Consider the following 23,997-nt stretch of genomic DNA (forward strand, 5'->3'; position numbering starts at 1 on the left):
GAGAGAGAGACAGAGTGTGTGTGAGGAGAGAGACAGAGCAGAGTGTGTGTGAGGAGAGACAGAGCAGAGTGTGTGTGAGGAGAGAGACAGAGCAGAGTGTGTGTGAGGAGAGAGAAACAGAGCAGTGTGTGTGAGGAGAGAGACAGAGCAGTGTGTGTGTGAGGAGAGAGAGACAGAGCAGAGTGTGTGTGAGGAGAGAGAGACAGAGCAGAGTGTGTGTGAGGAGAGAGACAGAGCAGAGTGTGTGTGAGGAGAGAGAGACAGAGCAGAGTGTGTGTGAGGAGAGAGACAGAGCAGAGTGTGTGTGAGGAGAGAGACGGAGCAGAGTGTGTGTGAGGAGAGAGACAGAGCAGAGTGTGTGTGAGGAGAGAGACAGAGCAGAGTGTGTGTGAGGAGAGAGACAGAGCAGAGTGTGTGTGAGGAGAGAGACAGAGCAGAGTGTGTGAGGAGAGAGAGACAGAGCAGAGTGTGTGTGAGGAGAGAGACAGCAGAGTGTGTGTGAGGAGAGAGAGAGACAGAGCAGAGTGTGTGTGAGGAGAGACAGAGCAGAGTGTGTGTGAGGAGAGAGACAGAGCAGAGTGTGTGTGAGGAGACAGCAGAGTGTGTGTGAGGAGAGAGACAGAGCAGAGTGTGTGAGGAGAGAGAGACAGAGCAGAGTGTGTGAGGAGAGAGAGACAGAGCAGAGTGTGTGTGAGGAGAGAGACAGAGCAGAGTGTGTGTGAGGAGAGAGAGAGACAGAGCAGAGTGTGTGTGAGGAGAGAGACAGAGCAGAGTGTGTGTGAGGAGAGAGAGACAGAGCAGAGTGTGTGTGAGGAGAGAGACAGAGCAGAGTGTGTGTGAGGAGAGAGACAGAGCAGAGTGTGTGTGAGGAGAGAGAGACAGAGCAGAGTGTGTGTGAGGAGAGAGAGACAGAGCAGAGTGTGTCTGAGGAGAGAGACAGAGCAGAGTGTGTGTGAGGAGAGAGACAGAGCAGAGTGTGTGTGAGGAGAGAGACAGAGCAGAGTGTGTGTGAGGAGAGAGACAGAGCAGAGTGTGTGTGAGGAGAGAGAGACAGAGCAGAGTGTGTCTGAGGAGAGAGAGACAGAGCAGAGTGTGTGTGAGGAGAGAGACAGAGCAGAGTGTGTGTGAGGAGAGAGACAGAGCAGAGTGTGTGTGAGGAGAGAGACAGAGCAGAGTGTGTGTGAGGAGAGAGACAGAGCAGAGTGCCTGTGAGGAGAGAGAGACAGAGCAGAGTGTGTGTGAGGAGAGAGACAGAGCAGAGTGTGTGTGAGGAGAGAGACAGAGCAGTGTGTGTGAGGAGAGAGACAGAGCAGAGTGTGTGTGAGGAGAGAGAGACAGAGCAGAGTGTGTGTGAGGAGAGAGACAGAGCAGAGTGTGTGTGAGGAGAGAGAGACAGCAGAGTGTGTGTGAGGAGAGAGAGACAGAGCAGAGTGTGTGTGAGGAGAGAGAGACAGAGCAGAGAGTGTGTGAGGAGAGAGACAGAGCAGAGTGCCTGTGAGGAGAGAGAGACAGAGCAGAGTGTGTGTGAGGAGAGAGAGACAGAGCAGAGTGTGTGTGAGGAGAGAGACAGAGCAGAGTGCCTGTGAGGAGAGAGAGACAGAGCAGAGTGTGTTTGAGGAGAGAGACAGAGCAGAGTGCCTGTGAGGAGAGAGAGACAGAGCAGAGTGCGTGTGAGGAGAGAGAGACAGAGCAGAGTGTGTGTGAGGAGAGAGAGACAGCAGAGTGTGTGTGTGAGGAGAGACAGAGCCGAGTGTGTGTGAGGAGAGAGAGACAGAGCCGAGTGTGTGTGAGGAGAGAGACAGAGCAGAGTGTGTGTGAGGAGAGAGACAGAGCAGAGTGTGTGTGAGGAGAGAGACAGAGCAGAGTGTGTGTGAGGAGAGAGACAGAGCAGAGTGTGTGTGAGGAGAGAGACAGAGCAGAGTGTGTGTGAGGAGAGAGACAGAGCAGAGTGTGTGTGAGGAGAGAGACAGAGCAGAGTGTGTGTGAGGAGAGAGACAGAGCAGAGTGTGTGTGAGGAGAGAGAGACAGAGCAGAGTGTGTGTGAGGAGAGAGACAGAGCAGAGTGTGTGTGAGGAGAGAGAGAGCAGAGTGTGTGTGAGGAGAGAGACAGAGCAGAGTGTGTGTGAGGAGAGAGACAGAGCAGAGTGTGTGTGAGGAGAGAGAAACAGAGCAGTGTGTGTGAGGAGAGAGACAGAGCAGTGTGTGTGTGAGGAGAGAGAGACAGAGCAGAGTGTGTGTGAGGAGAGAGAGACAGAGCAGAGTGTGTGTGAGGAGAGAGACAGAGCAGAGTGTGTGTGAGGAGAGAGAGACAGAGCAGAGTGTGTGTGAGGAGAGAGACAGAGCAGAGTGTGTGTGAGGAGAGAGACAGAGCAGAGTGTGTGTGAGGAGAGAGACAGAGCAGAGTGTGTGTGAGGAGAGAGACAGAGCAGAGTGTGTGTGAGGAGAGAGACAGAGCAGAGTGTGTGAGGAGAGAGAGACAGAGCAGAGTGTGTGTGAGGAGAGAGACAGCAGAGTGTGTGTGAGGAGAGAGAGAGACAGAGCAGAGTGTGTGTGAGGAGAGACAGAGCAGAGTGTGTGTGAGGAGAGAGACAGAGCAGAGTGTGTGTGAGGAGACAGCAGAGTGTGTGTGAGGAGAGAGACAGAGCAGAGTGTGTGAGGAGAGAGAGACAGAGCAGAGTGTGTGAGGAGAGAGAGACAGAGCAGAGTGTGTGTGAGGAGAGAGAGAGACAGAGCAGAGTGTGTGTGAGGAGAGAGAGAGACAGAGCAGAGTGTGTGTGAGGAGAGAGACAGAGCAGAGTGTGTGTGAGGAGAGAGAGACAGAGCAGAGTGTGTGTGAGGAGAGAGACAGAGCAGAGTGTGTGTGAGGAGAGAGACAGAGCAGAGTGTGTGTGAGGAGAGAGACAGAGCAGAGTGTGTGTGAGGAGAGAGACAGAGCAGAGTGTGTGTGAGAAAGGAGACAGAGCAGAGTGTGTGAGGAGAGAGACAGAGCAGAGTGTGTGTGAGGAGAGAGACAGAGCAGAGTGTGTGTGAGGAGAGAGAGACAGAGCAGAGTGAGTGTGAGGAGAGAGACAGAGCAGAGTGTGTGTGAGGAGAGAGACAGAGCAGAGTGTGTGTGAGGAGAGAGACAGAGCAGAGTGTGTGTGAGGAGACAGAGCAGAGTGTGTGTGAGGAGAGAGACAGAGCAGAGTGTGTGTGAGGAGAGAGAGACAGAGCAGAGTGTGTGAGGAGAGAGAGACAGAGCAGAGTGTGAGAGGAGAGAGAGACAGAGCAGAGTGTGTGTGAGGAGAGAGACAGCAGAGTGTGTGTGAGGAGAGAGAGAGACAGAGCAGAGTGTGTGTGAGGAGAGAGACAGAGCAGAGTGTGTGTGAGGAGAGAGACAGAGCAGAGTGTGTGAGGAGAGAGAGACAGAGCAGAGTGTGTGTGAGGAGAGAGACAGAGCAGAGTGTGTGTGAGGAGAGAGAGACAGAGCAGAGTGTGTGTGAGGAGAGAGACAGAGCAGAGTGTGTGTGAGGAGAGAGACAGAGCAGAGTGTGTGTGAGGAGAGAGACAGAGCAGAGTGTGTGTGAGGAGAGAGACAGAGCAGTGTGTGTGAGGAGAGAGACAGAGCAGAGTGTGTGTGAGGAGAGAGACAGAGCAGAGTGTGTGTGAGGAGAGAGAGACAGAGCAGAGTGTGTGAGGAGAGAGAGACAGAGCAGAGTGTGTGAGGAGAGAGAGACAGAGCAGAGTGTGTGTGAGGAGAGAGACAGCAGAGTGTGTGTGAGGAGAGAGACAGAGCAGAGTGTGTGTGAGGAGAGAGACAGAGCAGAGTGTGTGTGAGGAGAGAGACAGAGCAGAGTGTGTGTGAGGAGAGAGACAGAGCAGAGTGTGTGTGAGGAGAGAGACAGAGCAGAGTGCCTGTGAGGAGAGAGAGACAGAGCAGAGTGTGTGTGAGGAGAGAGACAGAGCAGAGTGTGTGTGAGGAGAGAGACAGAGCAGAGTGTGTGTGAGGAGAGAGACAGAGCAGAGTGTGTGTGAGGAGAGAGACAGAGCAGAGTGTGTGTGAGGAGAGAGAGACAGAGCAGAGTGTGTGTGAGGAGAGAGAGACAGAGCAGAGTGTGTGAGGAGAGAGACAGAGCAGAGTGTGTGTGAGGAGAGAGACAGAGCAGAGTGTGTGTGAGGAGAGAGACAGAGCAGAGTGTGTGTGAGGAGAGAGACAGAGCAGAGGTGTGTGTGAGGAGAGAGACAGAGCAGAGTGTGTGTGAGGAGAGAGACAGAGCAGAGTGTGTGTGAGGAGAGAGACAGAGCAGTGTGTGTGAGGAGAGAGACAGAGCAGTGTGTGTGAGCAGAGAGACAGAGCAGAGTGTGTGTGAAGAGAGAGAGACAGAGCAGAGTGTGTGGGGAGAGAGAGACAGAGCAGAGTGTGTGAGGAGAGAGAGACAGAGCAGAGTGTGTGTGAGGAGAGAGACAGAGCAGAGTGTGTGTGAGGAGAGAGAGACAGCAGAGTGTGTGTGAGGAGAGAGACAGAGCAGAGTGTGTGTGAGGAGAGAGACAGAGCAGAGTGTGTGAGGAGAGAGAGACAGAGCAGAGTGTGTGAGGAGAGAGACAGCAGAGTGTGTGTGAGGAGAGAGAGACAGAGCAGAGTGTGTGTGAGGAGAGAGACAGAGCAGAGTGTGTGTGAGGAGAGAGAGACAGAGCAGTGTGTGTGAGGAGAGAGACAGAGCAGAGTGTGTGTGAGGAGAGAGACAGAGCAGAGTGTGTGTGAGGAGAGACAGAGCAGAGTGTGTGTGAGGAGAGAGACAGCAGAGTGTGTGTGAGGAGAGAGACAGAGCAGAGTGTGTGTGAGGAGAGAGACAGAGCAGAGTGTGTGTGAGGAGAGAGACAGAGCAGAGTGTGTGTGAGGAGAGAGACAGAGCAGAGTGCCTGTGAGGAGAGAGAGACAGAGCAGTGTGTGTGTGAGGAGAGAGACAGAGCAGAGTGTGTGTGAGGAGAGAGAGACAGAGCAGAGTGTGTGTGAGGAGAGAGAGACAGAGCAGAGTGTGTGTGAGGAGAGAGAGAGACAGAGCAGAGTGTGTGTGAGAGAGAGACAGAGCAGAGTGTGTGTGAGGAGAGAGACAGAGCAGAGTGTGTGTGAGGAGAGAGACAGAGCAGAGTGTGTGTGAGGAGAGAGACAGAGCAGAGTGTGTGTGAGGAGAGAGACAGAGCAGAGCGTGTGTGGAGAGAGACAGAGTGTGTGTGAGGAGAGAGACAGAGCAGAGTGTGTGTGAGGAGAGAGACAGAGCAGTGTGTGTGAGGAGAGAGACAGAGCAGAGTGTGTGTGAGCAGAGAGACAGAGCAGAGTGTGTGTGAGGAGAGAGAGACAGAGCAGAGTGTGTGGGGAGAGAGAGACAGAGCAGAGTGTGTGAGGAGAGAGAGACAGAGCAGAGTGTGTGTGAGGAGAGAGACAGAGCAGAGTGTGTGTGAGGAGAGAGAGACAGCAGAGTGTGTGTGAGGAGAGAGACAGAGCAGAGTGTGTGAGGAGAGAGAGACAGAGCAGAGTGTGTGAGGAGAGAGAGACAGCAGAGTGTGTGAGGAGAGAGACAGCAGAGTGTGTGTGAGGAGAGAGAGACAGAGCAGAGTGTGTGTGAGGAGAGAGAGACAGAGCAGAGTGTGTGTGAGGAGAGAGACAGAGCAGAGTGTGTGTGAGGAGAGAGACAGAGCAGAGTGTGTGTGAGGAGAGAGAGACAGAGCAGTGTGTGTGAGGAGAGAGACAGAGCAGAGTGTGTGTGAGGAGAGAGACAGAGCAGAGTGTGTGTGAGGAGAGAGACAGCAGAGTGTGTGTGAGGAGAGAGAGAGACAGAGCAGAGTGTGTGTGAGGAGAGAGACAGAGCAGAGTGTGTGTGAGGAGAGAGAGACAGAGCAGAGTGTGTGTGAGGAGAGAGACAGAGCAGAGTGTGTGTGAGGAGAGAGACAGAGCAGAGTGTGTGTGAGGAGAGACAGAGCAGAGTGTGTGTGAGGAGAGAGAGACAGAGCAGAGTGTGTGAGGAGAGAGAGACAGAGCAGAGTGTGTGTGAGGAGAGAGACAGCAGAGTGTGTGTGAGGAGAGAGACAGAGCAGAGTGTGTGTGAGGAGAGAGAGACAGAGCAGAGTGTGTGTGAGGAGAGAGAGACAGAGCAGAGTGTGTCTGAGGAGAGAGAGACAGAGCAGAGTGTGTGTGAGGAGAGAGACAGAGCAGAGTGTGTGTGAGGAGAGAGACAGAGCAGAGTGTGTGTGAGGAGAGAGACAGAGCAGAGTGCCTGTGAGGAGAGAGAGACAGAGCAGAGTGTGTGTGAGGAGAGAGACAGAGCAGAGTGTGTGTGAGGAGAGAGACAGAGCAGAGTGTGTGTGAGGAGAGAGACAGAGCAGTGTGTGTGAGGAGAGAGACAGAGCAGAGTGTGTGTGAGGAGAGAGAGACAGAGCAGAGTGTGTGTGAGGAGAGAGACAGAGCAGAGTGTGTGTGAGGAGAGAGAGACAGCAGAGTGTGTGTGAGGAGAGAGAGACAGAGCAGAGTGTGTGTGAGGAGAGAGAGACAGAGCAGAGAGTGTGTGAGGAGAGAGACAGAGCAGAGTGCCTGTGAGGAGAGAGAGACAGAGCAGAGTGTGTGTGAGGAGAGAGAGACAGAGCAGAGTGTGTGTGAGGAGAGAGACAGAGCAGAGTGCCTGTGAGGAGAGAGAGACAGAGCAGAGTGTGTGTGAGGAGAGAGACAGAGCAGAGTGCCTGTGAGGAGAGAGAGACAGAGCAGAGTGTGTGTGAGGAGAGAGAGACAGAGCAGAGTGTGTGTGAGGAGAGAGAGACAGCAGAGTGTGTGTGAGGAGACAGAGCAGAGTGTGTGTGAGGAGAGAGACAGAGCAGAGTGTGTGTGTGAGGAGAGACAGAGCCGAGTGCCTGTGAGGAGAGAGAGACAGAGCAGAGTGTGTGTGAGGAGAGAGACAGAGCAGAGTGTGTGTGAGGAGAGAGACAGAGCAGAGTGTGTGTGAGGAGAGAGACAGAGCAGAGTGTGTGTGAGGAGAGAGACAGAGCAGAGTGTGTGTGAGGAGAGAGACAGAGCAGAGTGTGTGTGAGGAGAGAGACAGAGCAGAGTGTGTGTGAGGAGAGAGAGACAGAGCAGAGTGTGTGTGAGGAGAGAGACAGAGCAGAGTGTGTGTGAGGAGAGACAGAGCAGAGTGTGTGTGAGGAGAGAGACAGAGCAGAGTGTGTGTGAGGAGAGAGACAGAGCAGAGTGTGTGTGAGGAGAGAGAAACAGAGCAGTGTGTGTGAGGAGAGAGACAGAGCAGTGTGTGTGTGAGGAGAGAGAGACAGAGCAGAGTGTGTGTGAGGAGAGAGACAGCAGAGTGTGTGTGAGGAGAGAGAGAGACAGAGCAGAGTGTGTGTGAGGAGAGACAGAGCAGAGTGTGTGTGAGGAGAGAGACAGAGCAGAGTGTGTGTGAGGAGACAGCAGAGTGTGTGTGAGGAGAGAGACAGAGCAGAGTGTGTGAGGAGAGAGAGACAGAGCAGAGTGTGTGAGGAGAGAGAGACAGAGCAGAGTGTGTGTGAGGAGAGAGACAGAGCAGAGTGTGTGTGAGGAGAGAGAGAGACAGAGCAGAGTGTGTGTGAGGAGAGAGACAGAGCAGAGTGTGTGTGAGGAGAGAGAGACAGAGCAGAGTGTGTGTGAGGAGAGAGACAGAGCAGAGTGTGTGTGAGGAGAGAGACAGAGCAGAGTGTGTGTGAGGAGAGAGACAGAGCAGAGTGTGTGTGAGGAGAGAGACAGAGCAGAGTGTGTGTGAGGAGAGAGAGACAGAGCAGAGTGAGTGTGAGGAGAGAGACAGAGCAGAGTGTGTGTGAGGAGAGAGACAGAGCAGAGTGTGTGTGAGGAGAGAGACAGAGCAGAGTGTGTGTGAGGAGAGAGAGACAGAGCAGAGTGTGTGAGGAGAGAGAGACAGAGCAGAGTGTGTGAGGAGAGAGAGACAGAGCAGAGTGTGTGTGAGGAGAGAGACAGAGTGTGTGTGAGGAGAGAGAGAGACAGAGCAGAGTGTGTGTGAGGAGAGAGACAGAGCAGAGTGTGTGTGAGGAGAGAGACAGAGCAGAGTGTGTGTGAGGAGACAGAGCAGAGTGTGTGTGAGGAGAGAGACAGAGCAGAGTGTGTGTGAGGAGAGAGACAGAGCAGAGTGTGTGTGAGGAGAGAGAGACAGAGCAGAGTGTGTGAGGAGAGAGAGACAGAGCAGAGTGTGTGAGGAGAGAGAGACAGAGCAGAGTGTGTGTGAGGAGAGAGACAGCAGAGTGTGTGTGAGGAGAGAGACAGAGCAGAGTGTGTGTGAGGAGAGAGACAGAGCAGAGTGTGTGTGAGGAGAGAGACAGAGCAGAGTGTGTGTGAGGAGAGAGACAGAGCAGAGTGTGTGTGAGGAGAGACAGAGCAGAGTGTGTGTGAGGAGAGAGACAGAGCAGAGTGTGTGTGAGAAAGGAGACAGAGCAGAGTGTGTGAGGAGAGAGACAGAGCAGAGTGTGTGTGAGGAGAGAGACAGAGCAGAGTGTGTGTGAGGAGAGAGAGACAGAGCAGAGTGTGTGTGAGGAGAGAGAGACAGAGCAGAGTGTGTGAGGAGAGAGACAGAGCAGAGTGTGTGTGAGGAGAGAGACAGAGCAGAGTGTGTGTGAGGAGAGAGACAGAGCAGAGTGTGTGTGAGGAGAGAGACAGAGCAGAGTGTGTGTGAGGAGAGAGACAGAGCAGAGTGTGTGTGAGGAGAGAGACAGAGCAGAGTGTGTGTGAGGAGAGAGACAGAGCAGTGTGTGTGAGGAGAGAGACAGAGCAGAGTGTGTGTGAGGAGAGAGAGACAGAGCAGAGTGTGTGGGGAGAGAGAGACAGAGCAGTGTGTGAGGAGAGAGAGACAGAGCAGAGTGTGTGTGAGGAGAGAGACAGAGCAGAGTGTGTGTGAGGAGAGAGAGACAGCAGAGTGTGTGTGAGGAGAGAGACAGAGCAGAGTGTGTGTGAGGAGAGAGACAGAGCAGAGTGTGTGAGGAGAGAGAGACAGAGCAGAGTGTGTGTGAGGAGAGAGACAGAGCAGAGTGTGTGTGAGGAGAGAGACAGAGCAGAGTGTGTGTGAGGAGAGAGACAGAGCAGAGTGTGTGTGAGGAGAGAGACAGAGCAGAGTGTGTGTGAGGAGAGAGACAGAGCAGAGTGTGTGTGAGGAGAGAGACAGAGCAGTGTGTGTGAGGAGAGAGACAGAGCAGAGTGTGTGTGAGGAGAGAGAGACAGAGCAGAGTGTGTGGGGAGAGAGAGACAGAGCAGTGTGTGAGGAGAGAGAGACAGAGCAGAGTGTGTGTGAGGAGAGAGACAGAGCAGAGTGTGTGTGAGGAGAGAGAGACAGCAGAGTGTGTGTGAGGAGAGAGACAGAGCAGAGTGTGTGTGAGGAGAGAGACAGAGCAGAGTGTGTGAGGAGAGAGAGACAGAGCAGAGTGTGTGAGGAGAGAGAGACAGAGCAGAGTGTGTGAGGAGAGAGACAGCAGAGTGTGTGTGAGGAGAGAGAGACAGAGCAGAGTGTGTGTGAGGAGAGACAGAGCAGAGTGTGTGTGAGGAGAGACAGAGCAGAGTGTGTGTGAGGAGAGAGACAGCAGAGTGTGTGTGAGGAGAGAGACAGAGCAGAGTGTGTGTGAGGAGAGAGACAGAGCAGAGTGTGTGTGAGGAGAGAGACAGAGCAGAGTGTGTGTGAGGAGAGAGACAGAGCAGAGTGCCTGTGAGGAGAGAGAGACAGAGCAGTGTGTGTGAGGAGAGAGACAGAGCAGAGTGTGTGTGAGGAGAGAGAGACAGAGCAGAGTGTGTGTGAGGAGAGAGAGACAGAGCAGAGTGTGTGTGAGGAGAGAGAGAGACAGAGCAGAGTGTGTGTGAGAGAGAGACAGAGCAGAGTGTGTGTGAGGAGAGAGACAGAGCAGAGTGTGTGTGAGGAGAGAGACAGAGCAGAGTGTGTGTGAGGAGAGAGACAGAGCAGAGTGTGTGTGAGGAGAGAGACAGAGCAGAGCGTGTGTGGAGAGAGACAGAGTGTGTGTGAGGAGAGAGACAGAGCAGAGTGTGTGTGAGGAGAGAGACAGAGCAGTGTGTGTGAGGAGAGAGACAGAGCAGAGTGTGTGTGAGCAGAGAGACAGAGCAGAGTGTGTGTGAGGAGAGAGAGACAGAGCAGAGTGTGTGGGGAGAGAGAGACAGAGCAGAGTGTGTGAGGAGAGAGAGACAGAGCAGAGTGTGTGTGAGGAGAGAGACAGAGCAGAGTGTGTGTGAGGAGAGAGAGACAGCAGAGTGTGTGTGAGGAGTGAGACAGAGCAGAGTGTGTGTGAGGAGAGAGACAGAGCAGAGTGTGTGAGGAGAGAGAGACAGAGCAGAGTGTGTGAGGAGAGAGAGACAGAGCAGAGTGTGTGAGGAGAGAGAGACAGCAGAGTGTGTGAGGAGAGAGACAGCAGAGTGTGTGTGAGGAGAGAGAGACAGAGCAGAGTGTGTGTGAGGAGAGAGAGACAGAGCAGAGTGTGTGTGAGGAGAGAGACAGAGCAGAGTGTGTGTGAGGAGAGAGACAGAGCAGAGTGTGTGTGAGGAGAGAGAGACAGAGCAGTGTGTGTGAGGAGAGAGACAGAGCAGAGTGTGTGTGAGGAGAGAGACAGAGCAGAGTGTGTGTGAGGAGAGAGACAGAGCAGAGTGTGTGTGAGGAGAGAGACAGAGCAGAGTGTGTGTGAGGAGAGAGACAGAGCAGAGTGTGTGTGAGGAGAGAGACAGAGCAGAGTGCCTGTGAGGAGAGAGAGACAGAGCAGTGTGTGTGTGAGGAGAGAGACAGAGCAGAGTGTGTGTGAGGAGAGAGAGACAGAGCAGAGTGTGTGTGAGGAGAGAGAGACAGAGCAGAGTGTGTGTGAGGAGAGAGAGACAGAGCAGAGTGTGTGTGAGGAGAGAGAGACAGAGCAGAGTGTGTGTGAGGAGAGAGAGACAGAGCAGAGTGTGTGTGAGGAGAGAGAGAGAGCAGAGTGTGTGTGAGGAGAGAGAGACAGAGCAGAGTGTGTGTGAGGAGAGAGAGACAGAGCAGAGTGTGTGTGAGCAGAGAGAGACAGAGCAGAGTGTGTGTGAGGAGAGAGAGACAGAGCAGAGTGTGTGTGAGGAGAGAGAGAGACAGAGCAGAGTGTGTGTGAGAGAGAGACAGAGCAGAGTGTGTGTGAGGAGAGAGACAGAGCAGAGTGTGTGAGGAGAGAGACAGAGCAGTGTGTGTGAGGAGAGAGACAGAGCAGAGTGTGTGAGGAGAGAGACAGAGCAGAGTTTGTGTGAGGAGAGAGACAGAGCAGAGTGTGTGAGGAGAGAGACAGAGCAGAGTTTGTGTGAGGAGAGAGACAGAGCAGAGTGTGTGAGGAGAGAGACAGAGCAGAGTGTGTGAGGAGAGAGACAGAGCAGAGTTTGTGTGAGGAGAGAGACAGAGCAGAGTGTGTGTGAGGAGAGAGACAGAGCAGAGTGTGTGTGAGGAGGGAGACAGAGCAGAGTGTGTGTGAGGAGGGAGAGACAGAGTTGGGAAGATGTGAGGGTGTCGTGGATTGCGGGGAGAGACAGAGCAGAGTGTGTGTGAGGAGAGGGAAGGAGAATGCTGTAAGATATTTGTATGTTTATGCTCTACTATATCTGCATCACAAATGTGTTTCTTTTCCCCTCGCATCTGACATGCGTGTGCTCTTGCTCTCCATGTTGTCTCTCTGATACGTGGGCGTTTTTGCTCAAGACTACCTCACTACTGATGCAAGTCTTTAAGCTTACTGCTGTCGATGCGTGAAGCATGTTTTTGATCTTACTGCTGTGTGCATGACACATGCATGTTATTTGCACTTTGTTGCTCATTGTGCCTTTTTTTCTCCCATTTTCTCAGTGATGGAGCTTGCAGCTGAGGTAGCGACTCTCCAGAGCAGCCTTGTGAGCACCAAGGCACAGTACCAGGCTCTACTGCGGCAGAAACGGAAGCTTATCGGACACCAGACCAAGTGATGAGAGGAGGCTGCCTCTGCCAGCCCCTGACAGTCAGAGGTCAGCGCCTCACCGAACATCCTCCCCCTCGCCCCCCACCCCCACTGATGGTTGAATGATTTGCCCCTCCAGCCATGGTGGTGAAAATCTCTCCCGTGCAGTTGAATTTTAGAGTACAGGAAACTTTGTGATACCCGGCACCGACGGGACCGGCGTGTTGCCGATCTATCAAAACTGCCGGACATACAAAGTTAACGTTGAAGCATACGGAGGTTTTCATCTCCGTATCTGACAACAAACACTGTTGCTTAGCAACAGCTTCTAAAGAGTCGGCTGCAGCTGCAAGCGTCTGTAGCTGAAGCTGTTGCTATAGCTACAGACCTTGCAGTGGCTGACTGGGGGAAAAAAAAGAACGAGATCTAAAAAAACTTACAGAAAACAGCTCCTGATTTTTGCCATTAGATCGAGTATTCCGGACATACAATCTCCAGATAAACCAAAGTTTCCTGTATGTTAAAATCTTCATTTTGTAGATTTCACGAGTGTTATAGAGAAAACGTCTTCGGCATTGAAGGACCCGGGAGTTTGGATCAAATACAGGGGGACTGGGGAGGGTCCACGGGTGGGCATTCAGTGCCAGTTTGGTGCCACAGTAGGTTTGCTTGCAATCCTTTTTGATCTGGGAGCTGAGTTTTAATGCAGCTTTCATTGATTGACATGAAAGTACTTTCTGTCTGCTGCAAGGGTCAGGCTCGTATTTCAGTTCAGTCAGTTCTCGGGTTGTGTGGGGACACGGCATAAAAGTGCCCACGATTGGCAGTGTTACTCCGAGAGACTGCAGGGTCCCTCTACACTGTCCCATCAAACACTCCCAGGGCAGGTACAGCACGGGTTAGATACAGAGTAAAGCTCCCTCTACACTGTCCCCATCAAACAGTCCCAGGGCAGGTACAGCACGAGTTAGATACAGAGTAAAGCTCCCTCTACACTGTCCCATCAAACACTCGCAGTGCATGTACAGCACAGGGTTAGATACAGAGTAAAGCTGCCAGTGCACTGCCTCAGAAGAGTTCTCTTTCATAGTGTGACACTTTCCCATTTCGCACATCAACACTCAGCACTGCACGGGCATTACCCGATTTTAGCAGATCATTTAATCTCAACATTCTGGACTGGATTTGATGCCAGTCGTTAAGGACCGGTGTTTAAGCCACGGCGAATCCCAGACTCTCTGAGACCGTTAATCGGGCCTGTGGTCTTTATGTGGGATACGAAGATTCACCTTCAGTTCCGAGAGTATGAATTAAACTTTATTGACTGGATGATTGTGTGAATACACTGCAATACGGGACAATGCTGAAGATTGTGGAATTCGCTGGCCGTTGGCTTTGATCATTTCATTACATGTGTGAAAGGTTTCCAGTTGCTGTTTGAGAAAATAAATCTTGAGAGCCCAGATTGGTTTTGTGTGTACTGCCTGGTGTGATTTTGAGCAGCCCGGACCAGGAATGGCTTGGGTTCTGTCTCTGGCCTGTGCTGAATTAGCTGATCTCGGCCAGGGTGCTGGAAGGGGCTGCTGCAATTGGCCTCAGAGCTGCCTAGCTGGGTGAGGGGGGATAAAAATCAGCCACGTTCCTGCTCCTGATCGTTATCCAGTGACACCTGCTGGCAAATGTGTGTGGGCTGGGGTTGGGCGTCTTGGGTCAGCAAAGGATTGGACTCGGCTGCGATACCGCTGTGGTCGAATAGCCTAGGCCCACACATAAAGAACGGGTCATCGGGTGAGGTCCCTGGGGGGTGCTAAGTAACTGGAAGCTGCAGCCCCTACCCAGAAAGAGTTGGTGCCTTCAGAAGTAAGGGAATTGCAGGGGAGAGAGGGTAGTGTGTGTGTCCATGAGCAGTGAGAGGGGCTGTGGTATGTGGGGCAATGATGGGGGTTTCACATTTTCTGGGGGCATTTACAAGATTACAGAAGCACTTGCCCAATTTGTCAGTTTGTTTGTTTTTCCTTTAACGTGGAGAATTTAGGCCAAGTGTAGCCTTCAGGTGAATTGGGGATGAATGGAGATGGGTTATTTGATCAGGGTGTGCAGACCAAATTCTGTACCCAATTTAGAATAATACATCTGTCCTTATTTTTCTATAATACAGTGGCAAAACTTGGGTAATTTGAGAAGTAGAGTTAGTTGGATCATTGACATTTCTCAGCAGTACAGGCTGAGGGACAGTCGGAGCACCATCACTGGCGGGGCGGGGATGGGCGTCAGTACAGTATCATACATTTACATTCGGAGTCTATATTATAAACTCGGTGTGACAGTGAGGGGTGTGGGGTATATCAGTGTTACAGTGAGGGGTGTGGGGTATATCAGTGTTACAGTGAGGGGTGTGGGGTATATCAGTGTTACAGTGAGGGGTGTGGGGTATATCAGACTGTTACAGTGAGGGGTGTGGGGTATATCGGACTGTTACCGTGAGGGGTGTGGGGTATATCAGAGTTACAGTGAGGGGTGTGGGCTATATCAGACTGTTACCGTGAGGGGTGTGGGGTATATCAGACTGTTACCGTGAGGGGTGTGGGGTATATCAGATTGTTACCGTGAGGGGTGTGCGGTATATCAGAGTTACAGTGAGGGGTGTGGGGTATATCGGAGTGTTACAGTGAGGGGTGTGGGGTATATCAGTGTTATAGTGAGGGGTGGGGTATATCAGTGTTACAGTGAGGGGTGTGGGGTATATCAGTGTTACAGTGAGGGGTGTGGGGTATATCAATGTTACAGTGAGGGGTGTGGGGTATATCAGTGTTACCGTGAGGGGAGGGGTATATCAGTGTTACAGTGAGGGGTGTGGGGCATATCAATGTTACAGTGAGGGGTGTGGGGTATATCGGAGTGTTAGAGTGAGGGGTGTGGGGTATATCAGTGTTACAGTGAGGGGTATATCGGTGTTACAGTAAGGGGTGTGGGGTATATCAGTGTTACCGTGAGGGGTGTGGGGTATATCAATGTTACAGTGAGGGGTGTGGGGTATATCAGTGTGTTACAGTGAGGGGTGTGGGGTATATCAGTGTGTTACAGTGAGGGGTGTGGGGTATATCGGAGTGTTACAGTGAGGGGTGTGGGGTATATCAGCGTGTTACAGTGAGGGGTGTGGGGTATATCAGTGTTACAGGGAGGGGTGTGGGGTATATCAGTATTACAGCGAGGGATGTGGGGTATATCAATGTTACAGTGAGGGGTGTTGGGTATATCAGTGTTACAGTGAGGGGTGTTGGGTATATCAGTGTTACAGTGAGGGGTATATCGGTGTTACAGTAAGGGGTGTGGGGCATATTAATGTTACAGTAAGGGGTGTGGGATACATCAGCGTGTTACAGTGAGGGGTGTGGGGTATATCAGTGTTACAGTGAGGGGTGTGGGGTATATCAGTGTTACAGTGAGGGGTGTGAGGTATATCAGTGTTACAGTGAGGGGTGTGAGGTATATCAGAGTGTTACAGTGAGGGGTGTGGGGTATATCAGAGTGTTACAGTGAGGGGTGTGGGGTATATCAGTGTTACAGTGAGGGGTGTGGGATATATCAGTGTTACAGTGAGGGGTGTGGGATATATCAGAGGGTGTTACAGTGAGGGGTGTGGGGTATATCAGTGTTACAGTGAGGGGTGTGGGATATATCAGAGGGTGTTACAGTGAGGGGTGTGGGGTATATCAGTGTTACAGTGCGGGATGTGGGGTATATCAGTGTTACAGTGAGGGGTGTGGGGTATATCAGTGTGTTACAGTGAGGGGTGTGGGGTATATCAGTGTGTTACAGTGAGGGGTGTGGGGTATATCAGTGTGTTACAGTGAGGGGTGTGGGGTATATCAGAGTGTTACAGTGAGGGGTGTGGGGTATATCAGTGTGTTACAGTGAGGGGTGTGGGGTATATCAGAGAGTTACAGTGAGGGGTGTGGGGTATATCAGTGTGTTACAGTGAGGGGTGTGGGGTATATCAGTGTGTTACAGTGAGGGGTGTGGGGTATATCAGAGTGTTACAGTGAGGAGTGTGGGGTATATCAGAGTGTTACAGTGAGGGGTGTGGGGTATATCAGAGTGTTACAGTGAGGGGTGTGGGGTATATCAGTGTTACAGTGAGGGGTGTGGGGTATATCAGAGTGTTACAGTGAGGGGTGTGGGGTATATCAGAGTGTTACAGTGAGGGGTGTAGGGTATATCAGTGTTACAGTGAGGGGTGTGGGGTATATCAGAGTGTTATAGTGAGGGGTGTGGGGTATATCAGTGTTACAGTGAGGGGTGTGGGGTATATCAGTGTTACAGTGAGGGGTGTGGGGTATATCAGTGTTACAGTGAGGGGTGTGGGGTATATCAGAGTGTTACAGTGAGGGGTGTGGGGTATATCAGAGAGTTACAGTGAGGGGTGTGGGGTATATCAGTGTTACAGTGAGGGGTGTGGGGTATATCAGAGAGTTACAGTGAGGGGTGTGGGGTATATCAGTGTTACAGTGAGGGGTGTGGGGTATATCAGTGTTACAGTGAGGGGTGTGGGGTATATCAGTGTTACAGTGAGGGGTGTGGGGTATATCAGAGTGTTACAGTGAGGGGTGTGGGGTATATCAGTGTTACAGTGAGGGGTGTGGGGTATATCAGTGTGTTACAGTGAGAGGTGTGGGGTATATCAGAGAGTTACAGTGAGGGGTGTGGGGTATATCAGAGTGTTACAGTGAGGGGTGTGGGGTATATCAGTGTTACAGTGAGGGGTGTGGGGTATATCAGAGAGTTACAGTGAGGGGTGTGGGGTATATCAGAGTGTTACAGTGAGGGGTGTGGGGTATATCAGAGTGTTACAGTGAGGGGTGTGGGGTATATCAGAGAGTTACAGTGAGAGGTGTGGGGTATATCAGAGAGTTACAGTGAGGGGTGTGGGGTATATCAGTGTTACAGTGAGGGGTGTGGGGTATATCAGTGTGTTACAGTGAGGGGTGTGGGGTATATCAGAGAGTTATACTGAGGGGTGTGGGGTATATCAGAGGGTGTTACAGTGAGGGGTGTGGGGTATATCAGAGAGTTACAGTGAGGGGTGTGGGGTATATCAGTGTGTTACAGTGAGGGGTGTGGGGTATATCAGTGTTACAGTGAGGGGTGTGGGGTATATCAGAGGGTGTTACAGTGAGGGGTGTGGGGTATATCAGAGTGTTACAGTGAGGGGTGTGGGGTATATCAGAGTGTTACAGTGAGGGGTGTGGGGTATATCAGTGTTACAGTGAGGGGTGTGGGGTATATCAGAGTGTTATAGTGAGGGGTGTGGGGTATATCAGTGTTACAGTGAGGGGTGTGGGGTATATCAGTGTTACAGTGAGGGGTGTGGGGTATATCAGAGTTACAGTGAGGGGTGTGGGGTATATCAGTGTTACAGTGAGGGGTGTGGGGTATATCAGTGTTACAGTGAGGGGTGTGGGGTATATCAGTGTTACAGTGAGGGGTGTGGGGTATATCAGTGTTACAGTGAGGGGTGTGGGGTATATCAGAGTGTTACAGTGAGGGGTGTGGGGTATATCAGTGTTACAGTGAGGGGTGTGGGGTATATCAGTGTGTTACAGTGAGGGGTGTGGGGTATATCAGAGAGTTACAGTGAGGGGTGTGGGGTATATCAGAGAGTTACAGTGAGGGGTGTGGGGTATATCAGAGTGTTACAGTGAGGGGTGTGGGGTATATCAGTGTTACAGTGAGGGGTGTGGGGTATATCAGAGGGTGTTACAGTGAGGGGTGTGGGGTATATCAGAGAGTTACAGTGAGGGGTGTGGGGTATATCAGTGTGTTACAGTGAGGGGTGTGGGGTATATCAGTGTTACAGTGAGGGGTGTGGGGTATATCAGAGTGTTACAGTGAGGGGTGTGGGGTATATCAGTGTTACAGTGAGGGGTGTGGGGTATATCAGTGTTACAGTGAGGGGTGTGGGGTATATCAGTGTTACAGTGAGGGGTGTGGGGTATATCAGAGGGTGTTACAGTGAGGGGTGTGGGGTATATCAGAGTGTGTTACAGTGAGGGGTGTGGGGTATATCAGTGTGTTACAGTGAGGGGTGTGGGTTATATCAGTGTTACAGTGAGGGGTGTGGGTTATATCAGAGTGTGTTACAGTGAGGGGTGTGGGGTATATCAGTGTTACAGTGAGGGGTGTGGGGTATATCAGTGTTACAGTGAGGGGTGTGGGGTATATCAGTGTTACAGTGAGGGGTGTGGGGTATATCAGTGTTACAGTGAGGGGTGTGGGGTATATCAGTGTTACAGTGAGGTGTGTGGGGTATATCAGTGTTACAGTGAGGGGTGTGGGCTATATCAGAGTGTTACAGTGAGGGGTGTGGGGTATATCAGTGTTACAGTGAGGGGTGTGGGGTATATCAGTGTTACAGTGAGGGGTGTGGGGTATATCAGAGTGTTACAGTGAGGGGTGGGGTATATCAGCGTGTTACATTGAGGGGTGTGGGGTATATCAGTGTTACAGTGAGGGGTGTGGGGTATATCAGTGTTACAGTGAGGGGTGTTGGGTATATCAGTGTTACAGTGAGGGGTGTGGGGTATATCAGAGTGTTACAGTGAGGGGTGTGGGGTATATCAGTGTTACAGTGAGGGGTGTGGGGTATATCAGTGTTACAGTGAGGGGTGTGGGGTATATCAGTGTTACAGTGAGGGGTGTGGGGTATATCAGTGTGTTACAGTGAGGGGTGTGGGTTATTACTAGTCCAGCATTTGTAGTTTAATTGCGTTCAGATAGTTTCCTCGGTAGAACTCCACGAGCTGTTGGTTCAGGCGCACACGGTGATGTACCGTCCCTCCGTCCCGCCAAAGTAGGAGCGCTCCCATTCGCTCATCAGCTCGAAATGCACAGGCCGTTGGCAGAACGTGCAGGCTGCCGAGGGCAGGGGCTGGATGGGGAGCCCCAGCTCCTTCCAAGCATTGACCAGGCGATCTGAAAAGAGAGGCTGTAGTTAGGAGAAGCGGCGAGAGAAACTGGGGTCCTTTTCATTCGAACAGAGAAGGTGAAAAGGAGACCTGATAGAGGGGCTACAAATTAAGATGGGTTTTGATACGGTAAATCGGGCAAAACTATTTCCACTGGTCATGAGTCGGTAACCAGAGGGCATCAGTTTAAGATCATCACCTAAAGAATGAAGAGAGAGGGTAGAAGATTTTTTGACACAGCTTTTTTTGGATAGAGTCATAGAGTTATAGAGCACAGAAAGAGGCCCCTCGTGTCCGCGCCGGCCATCAAGCCCCGTCTATTCTAATCCCATTTTCCAGCACTTGGTCCGCAGCCTTGTATGCTATGGCGTTTCAAGTGCTCATCGAAATGCTTGTTGAATGTTGTGAGGGTTCCTGCCTCTACCACCCTTTCAGGCATTGAGTTCCACATTCCAACCACCCTCTGGGTGAAAAAGATTTTCCTCAAATCCCCTCTAAACCTCCTGCCCCTTACCTTGAATCTATGCCCCCTGGTTATTGACCCCTCTACTAAGGGAAAAAGTTCCTTTCTATCTGCCCTATCTATGCCCCTCATAATTTTGTACACCTCAATCAGGTCCCCCCTCAGCCTTCTCTGCTCTAAGGAAAACAACCCCAGCCTGTCCAGTCTCTCTTCATAGCTGAAACGCTCCAGCCCAGGTAACATCCTGGTGAATCTCCTCTGCACCCTCTCCAATGCAATCACATCCTTCCTATAGTGTGGCGACCATAACTGCACACAGTATTCCAGCTGTGGCCTAACTAGCGTTTTGTACAGCTCCATCATAACCTCCCTACTCTTATATTCTATGCCTCGGCTAATGAAGGCAAGTATCCCATATGCCTTTTTAACCACCTTATCCACCTGTTCTGCTGCCTTCAGGGATCTATGTACATGCACACCAAGGTCCCTCTGATCCTCTGTCCTTCCTAGGGTCCTACCATTCATTGTGTATTCCCTTGTCTTGTTAGTCCTCCCAAAATGCATCACCTCACACTTTTCAGGGTTAAATTCCATTTGCCACTGTTCCGCCCATCTGACCAACCCGTTTATATCGTCCTGTAGCCTGAGGCTTTCCTCCTCGCTATTTACCACCCCACCAATTTTCATGTCATCTGCGAACTTACTGATCATACCTTTTACATTCACATCCAAATCATTAATGTAGACCACAAACAGCAAGGGACCCAGCACCGATCCCTGCGGTACCCCACTGGACACAGGCTTCCAGTCACAAAAACAAAGATGTGGAATGTCTGACCAGAAATATTGGGGGAAGCAGAATCCAGGATAGATTTTAAGAGAAGTGAAGAAATATTTGTAAAACAAAAGAACTTGCATTGCTGCAGCACCTTTCACAATCTTAGGACGTCCCATCGCGCTTTACAGCTGATGAAGTACTTTAGAATTATAGTCACTGTTATTGTAGGAAAACCTGGCAGCCAATTAGCGCACAGCAAGATGCCACAGACAGTAAATGACCAGTCAGTCTGTGTTGGTTGAGGGAGGAATGTCGGCCCTAGGATACTAAGAGAACTGTCTGCTTTTCTTCCAATAGTGGCCGTGGGATCTTTCACATCCAGCTGAAAAGGCAGACTGGCCTCCTCTCATCTTAATACCTCGGACAGTGCAGTACTCCCACAGGACTGCACTGAAGTGTCAGCATGGATTACAGTGCTCAAATCCTCGAGTGGGGCTCAGATCCAAGACCTGAAGTTGCTGCTGGTGATATCAATGGTCAAGTGTTTAATGATACTCCCCTGTCCACCCTGGCAGACGATGGGATGTTACACAGATGCGTTGGGCTAGTGTCCATGAAACTTCCATCACTGGTTTATTGATGACACCCTGAGTGCTTGGGTCTGGTTCTTTGCTCCCTCCAGATCTCTTCCCTCTGCGTCCCCCGATTCCTGCTCCGGCTGTGTCAACAGAAACAAGTGTCTGCGTGGTACAGGGTGGAGGGCAGCGGCCCAACACAATCCTGTCTCCTCCTCATGTACAGGAGGGCCCCTAGACAGTGATCCCAAGCCGGACGCCGAACCCAGAGACACTGCCGCCAATTGAAGCGCCCCTTCCTGACACTTCCGCCGAGATCAGCGGCTCATCAGACACCAGAAAGCGAACTCGGGGGGGTCTCCCTACCTCACTCCGTCGCACTTCTCCGTTACTCACCCACAAAGTAGCCCATCATCTGGGGTTCATGATGTGGGGAGGGGGCAAGGCGGAGGAGCTCCTCTCCCCGGGGGACAGTCGGGTAGTTGATGGCCTGGACGTAGATGCCATGTTGACTCATCATGATGTTGCAGATCTCGGTGTTCTTCGCAGCATCGCACACCTTCAGGAGAAGCAGCAACCAGTTAAAACCGATGGACTCCACCTCTCTCAGATCTCATCCTTCCAACATATGACCCTCCCAATACCAACACCCCTCATTGTTTCTTCATTAGCTAAAGTGTATAAAACACGGCCACCCTTCCTGATAACCTTTCCCCTTTCTCGGTTACAACATTTTTCCTGGCATCCGTCCTAAAATTGCCCTTCGCACCCCGACCCCGTGCCGTTTTTTCCTTGCTGCTGTGGGCTGTCTGAGAGTATCATTCCGGCTTTCCTTTATCCTGCTTAGTAATCTTTCTGTAGGTTTTCCCCCTTTGAGACGTTTCTTCGGGGGGCTGAAGAGCCCTTGTATATCGAGCTCTCCCCTCCGATGCTGGGGTTCCTCTGCCTTGTTTCTCTGTGTTGCTGTGATTGGAACTGTCCCCGATATTCTAGGAGTAATCTGACCAGGGCATTGTACTGTAGCAGAATGACTTCAGGAGGGTTAAACTCCGCAGTTTTGTAATATGCCCCAGGATCATGTAATACTTACTTTCACATCACCTGCTGCTGTTTGGAAATGGTGAGTAACAACTCAACTAATGCCTAGAACACCCTGGGTCTCTTTCTACTCCCGCCCCCCCCCCCGTCCACCGATAAGTTCTATCCCACCCACAGAGTACATGTGCGTCCTGCTCCTACTCCCAATCCGCAGCAGGTTGCCTTTGTCTGTACTGAACTGCGTTTGCTGCCGATCAGCCCAGTTGCAAACTCGGTCAAGCTCCCTTTGCACTAACTTGGTTGCTTCAGCCGTGTCCACATTTCTTTCCCGTCAACCTGGGATGCCATTTCAAAAGCATCCAAGGTCAGTCAGACAGGTCCAAATAGGTACAGTTACCAGCTATGATGCTGTTAATGAGAGTATAGTGAGGCACAGCCCTGTGTCACTGGTTACACGGTGAGATTACCCCGGCACTGTGTCACTGGTTATACGGTGAGATTACCCCGGCACTGTGTCACTGGTTACACGGTGAGATTACCCCGGCACTGTGTCACTGGTTACACGGTGAGATTACCCCGGCACTGTGTCACTGGTTATACGGTGAGATTACCCCGGCACTGTGTCACTGGTTATACGGTGCGATTACCCCGGCACTGTGTCACTGGTTATACGGTGAGATTACCCCGGCACCGTGTCACTGGTTATACGGTGAGATTACCCCGGCACCGTGTCACTGGTTACACGGTGAGATTACCCCGGCACTGTGTCACTGGTTACACGGTGAGATTACCCCGGCACTGTGTCACTGGTTACACGGTGAGATTACCCCGGCACTGTGTCACTGGTTACACGGTGAGATTACCCCGGCACTGTGTCACTGGTTATACGGTGAGATTACCCCGGCACTGTGTCGCTGGTTATACGGTGAGATTACCCCGGCACTGTGTCACTGGTTATACGGTGAGATTACCCCGGCACTGTGTCACTGGTTATACGGTGCGATTACCCCGGCACTGTGTCACTGGTTATACGGTGAGATTACCCAGGCACACTGTCACTGGTTATACGGTGAGATTACCCCGGCACTGTGTCGCTGGTTATACGGTGAGATTACCCCGGCACCGTGTCGCTGGTTATACGGTGAGATTACCCCGGCACCGTGTCGCTGGTTACATGGTGAGATTACCCCGGCACTGTGTCACTGGTTATACGGTGAGATTACCCCGGCACTGTGTCACTGGTTATACGGTGAGATTACCCCGGCACTGTGTCACTGGTTATACGGTGAGATTACCCCGGCACTGTGTCACTGGTTATACGGTGAGATTACCCCGGCACTGGTTATACGGTGAGATTACCCCGGCACGGTGAGATTACCCCGGCATTGTGTCGCTGGTTATACGGTGAGATTACCCCGGCACTGTGTTGCTGGTTATACGGTGAGATTACCCCGGCCCTGTGTCACTGGTTATACGGTGAGATTACCCCGGCACTGTGTCACTGGTTATACGGTGAGATTACCCCGGCACTGTGTCACTGGTTATACGGTGAGATTACCCCGGCACTGTGTCACTGGTTATACGGTGAGATTACCCCGGCACTGTGTCACTGGTTATACGGTGAGATTACCCCGGCGCTGTGTCACTGGTTATACGGTGAGATTACCCCGGCACTGTGTCACTGGTTATACGGTGAGATTACCCCGGCACTGTGTCACTGGTTATACGGTGAGATTACCCCGGCACTGTGTCACTGGTTATACGGTGAGATTACCCCGGCGCTGTGTCACTGGTTATACGGTGAGATTACCCCGGCACCGTGTCACTGGTTATACGGTGAGATTACCCCGGCACCGTGTCACTGGTTATACGGTGAGATTACCCCGGCACCGTGTCACTGGTTATACGGTGAGATTACCCCGACACCGTGTCACTGGTTATACGGTGAGATTACCCCGGCACTGTGTCACTGGTTATACGGTGAGATTACCCCAGCACCGTGTCGCTGGTTATACGGTGAGATTACCCCGGCACTGTGTCACTGGTTATACGGTGAGATTACCCCGGCACCGTGTCACTGGTTATACGGTGAGATTACCCTGGCACTGTGTCACTGGTTATACGGTGAGATTACCCCGGCACCGTGTCGCTGGTTATACGGTGAGATTACCCCAGCACTGTGTCACTGGTTATACGGTGAGATTACCCCGGCACTGTGTCGCTGGTTATACGGTGAGATTACCCCGG

The 23,997-nt window shown here is 51.8% G+C and overlaps 1 protein-coding gene and 1 long non-coding RNA gene across 3 annotated transcripts in view; one reads left to right on the forward strand and one right to left on the reverse strand.

Annotated features, from left to right (window-relative positions):
• Positions 1-11,186: 11,186 nt before the first annotated feature.
• On the forward strand, positions 11,187-13,394 carry LOC147086862 (uncharacterized). The gene is made up of 2 exons (XR_015075752.1): positions 11,187-12,780; positions 12,848-13,394. It is a non-coding gene; the product is annotated as an uncharacterized LOC147086862 (long non-coding RNA).
• The window catches only part of LOC147086863 (5-aminolevulinate synthase, erythroid-specific, mitochondrial-like), a 104,369-nt gene continuing 93,604 nt past the window's right edge, over positions 13,233-23,997 (reverse strand). For both annotated transcript variants that reach the window (XM_085979065.1, XM_085979064.1), the window contains 2 exons: positions 21,109-21,271; positions 13,233-18,903 (listed from right to left, as the gene is read on the reverse strand). In XM_085979065.1, coding sequence (XP_085835191.1) covers positions 18,740-18,903; positions 21,109-21,271 — 327 coding nt within the window. In that variant the 3' untranslated portion in view covers positions 13,233-18,739. The remainder of the gene's footprint in view (positions 18,904-21,108; positions 21,272-23,997) is intronic.

Source organism: Somniosus microcephalus, unplaced genomic scaffold (assembly GCF_052327205.1).
Source record: "Somniosus microcephalus isolate GS21.2 unplaced genomic scaffold, FLI_Smic_1.0 unresolved_chr7, whole genome shotgun sequence".
Taxonomy (NCBI): Eukaryota; Metazoa; Chordata; class Chondrichthyes; order Squaliformes; family Somniosidae; genus Somniosus; species Somniosus microcephalus.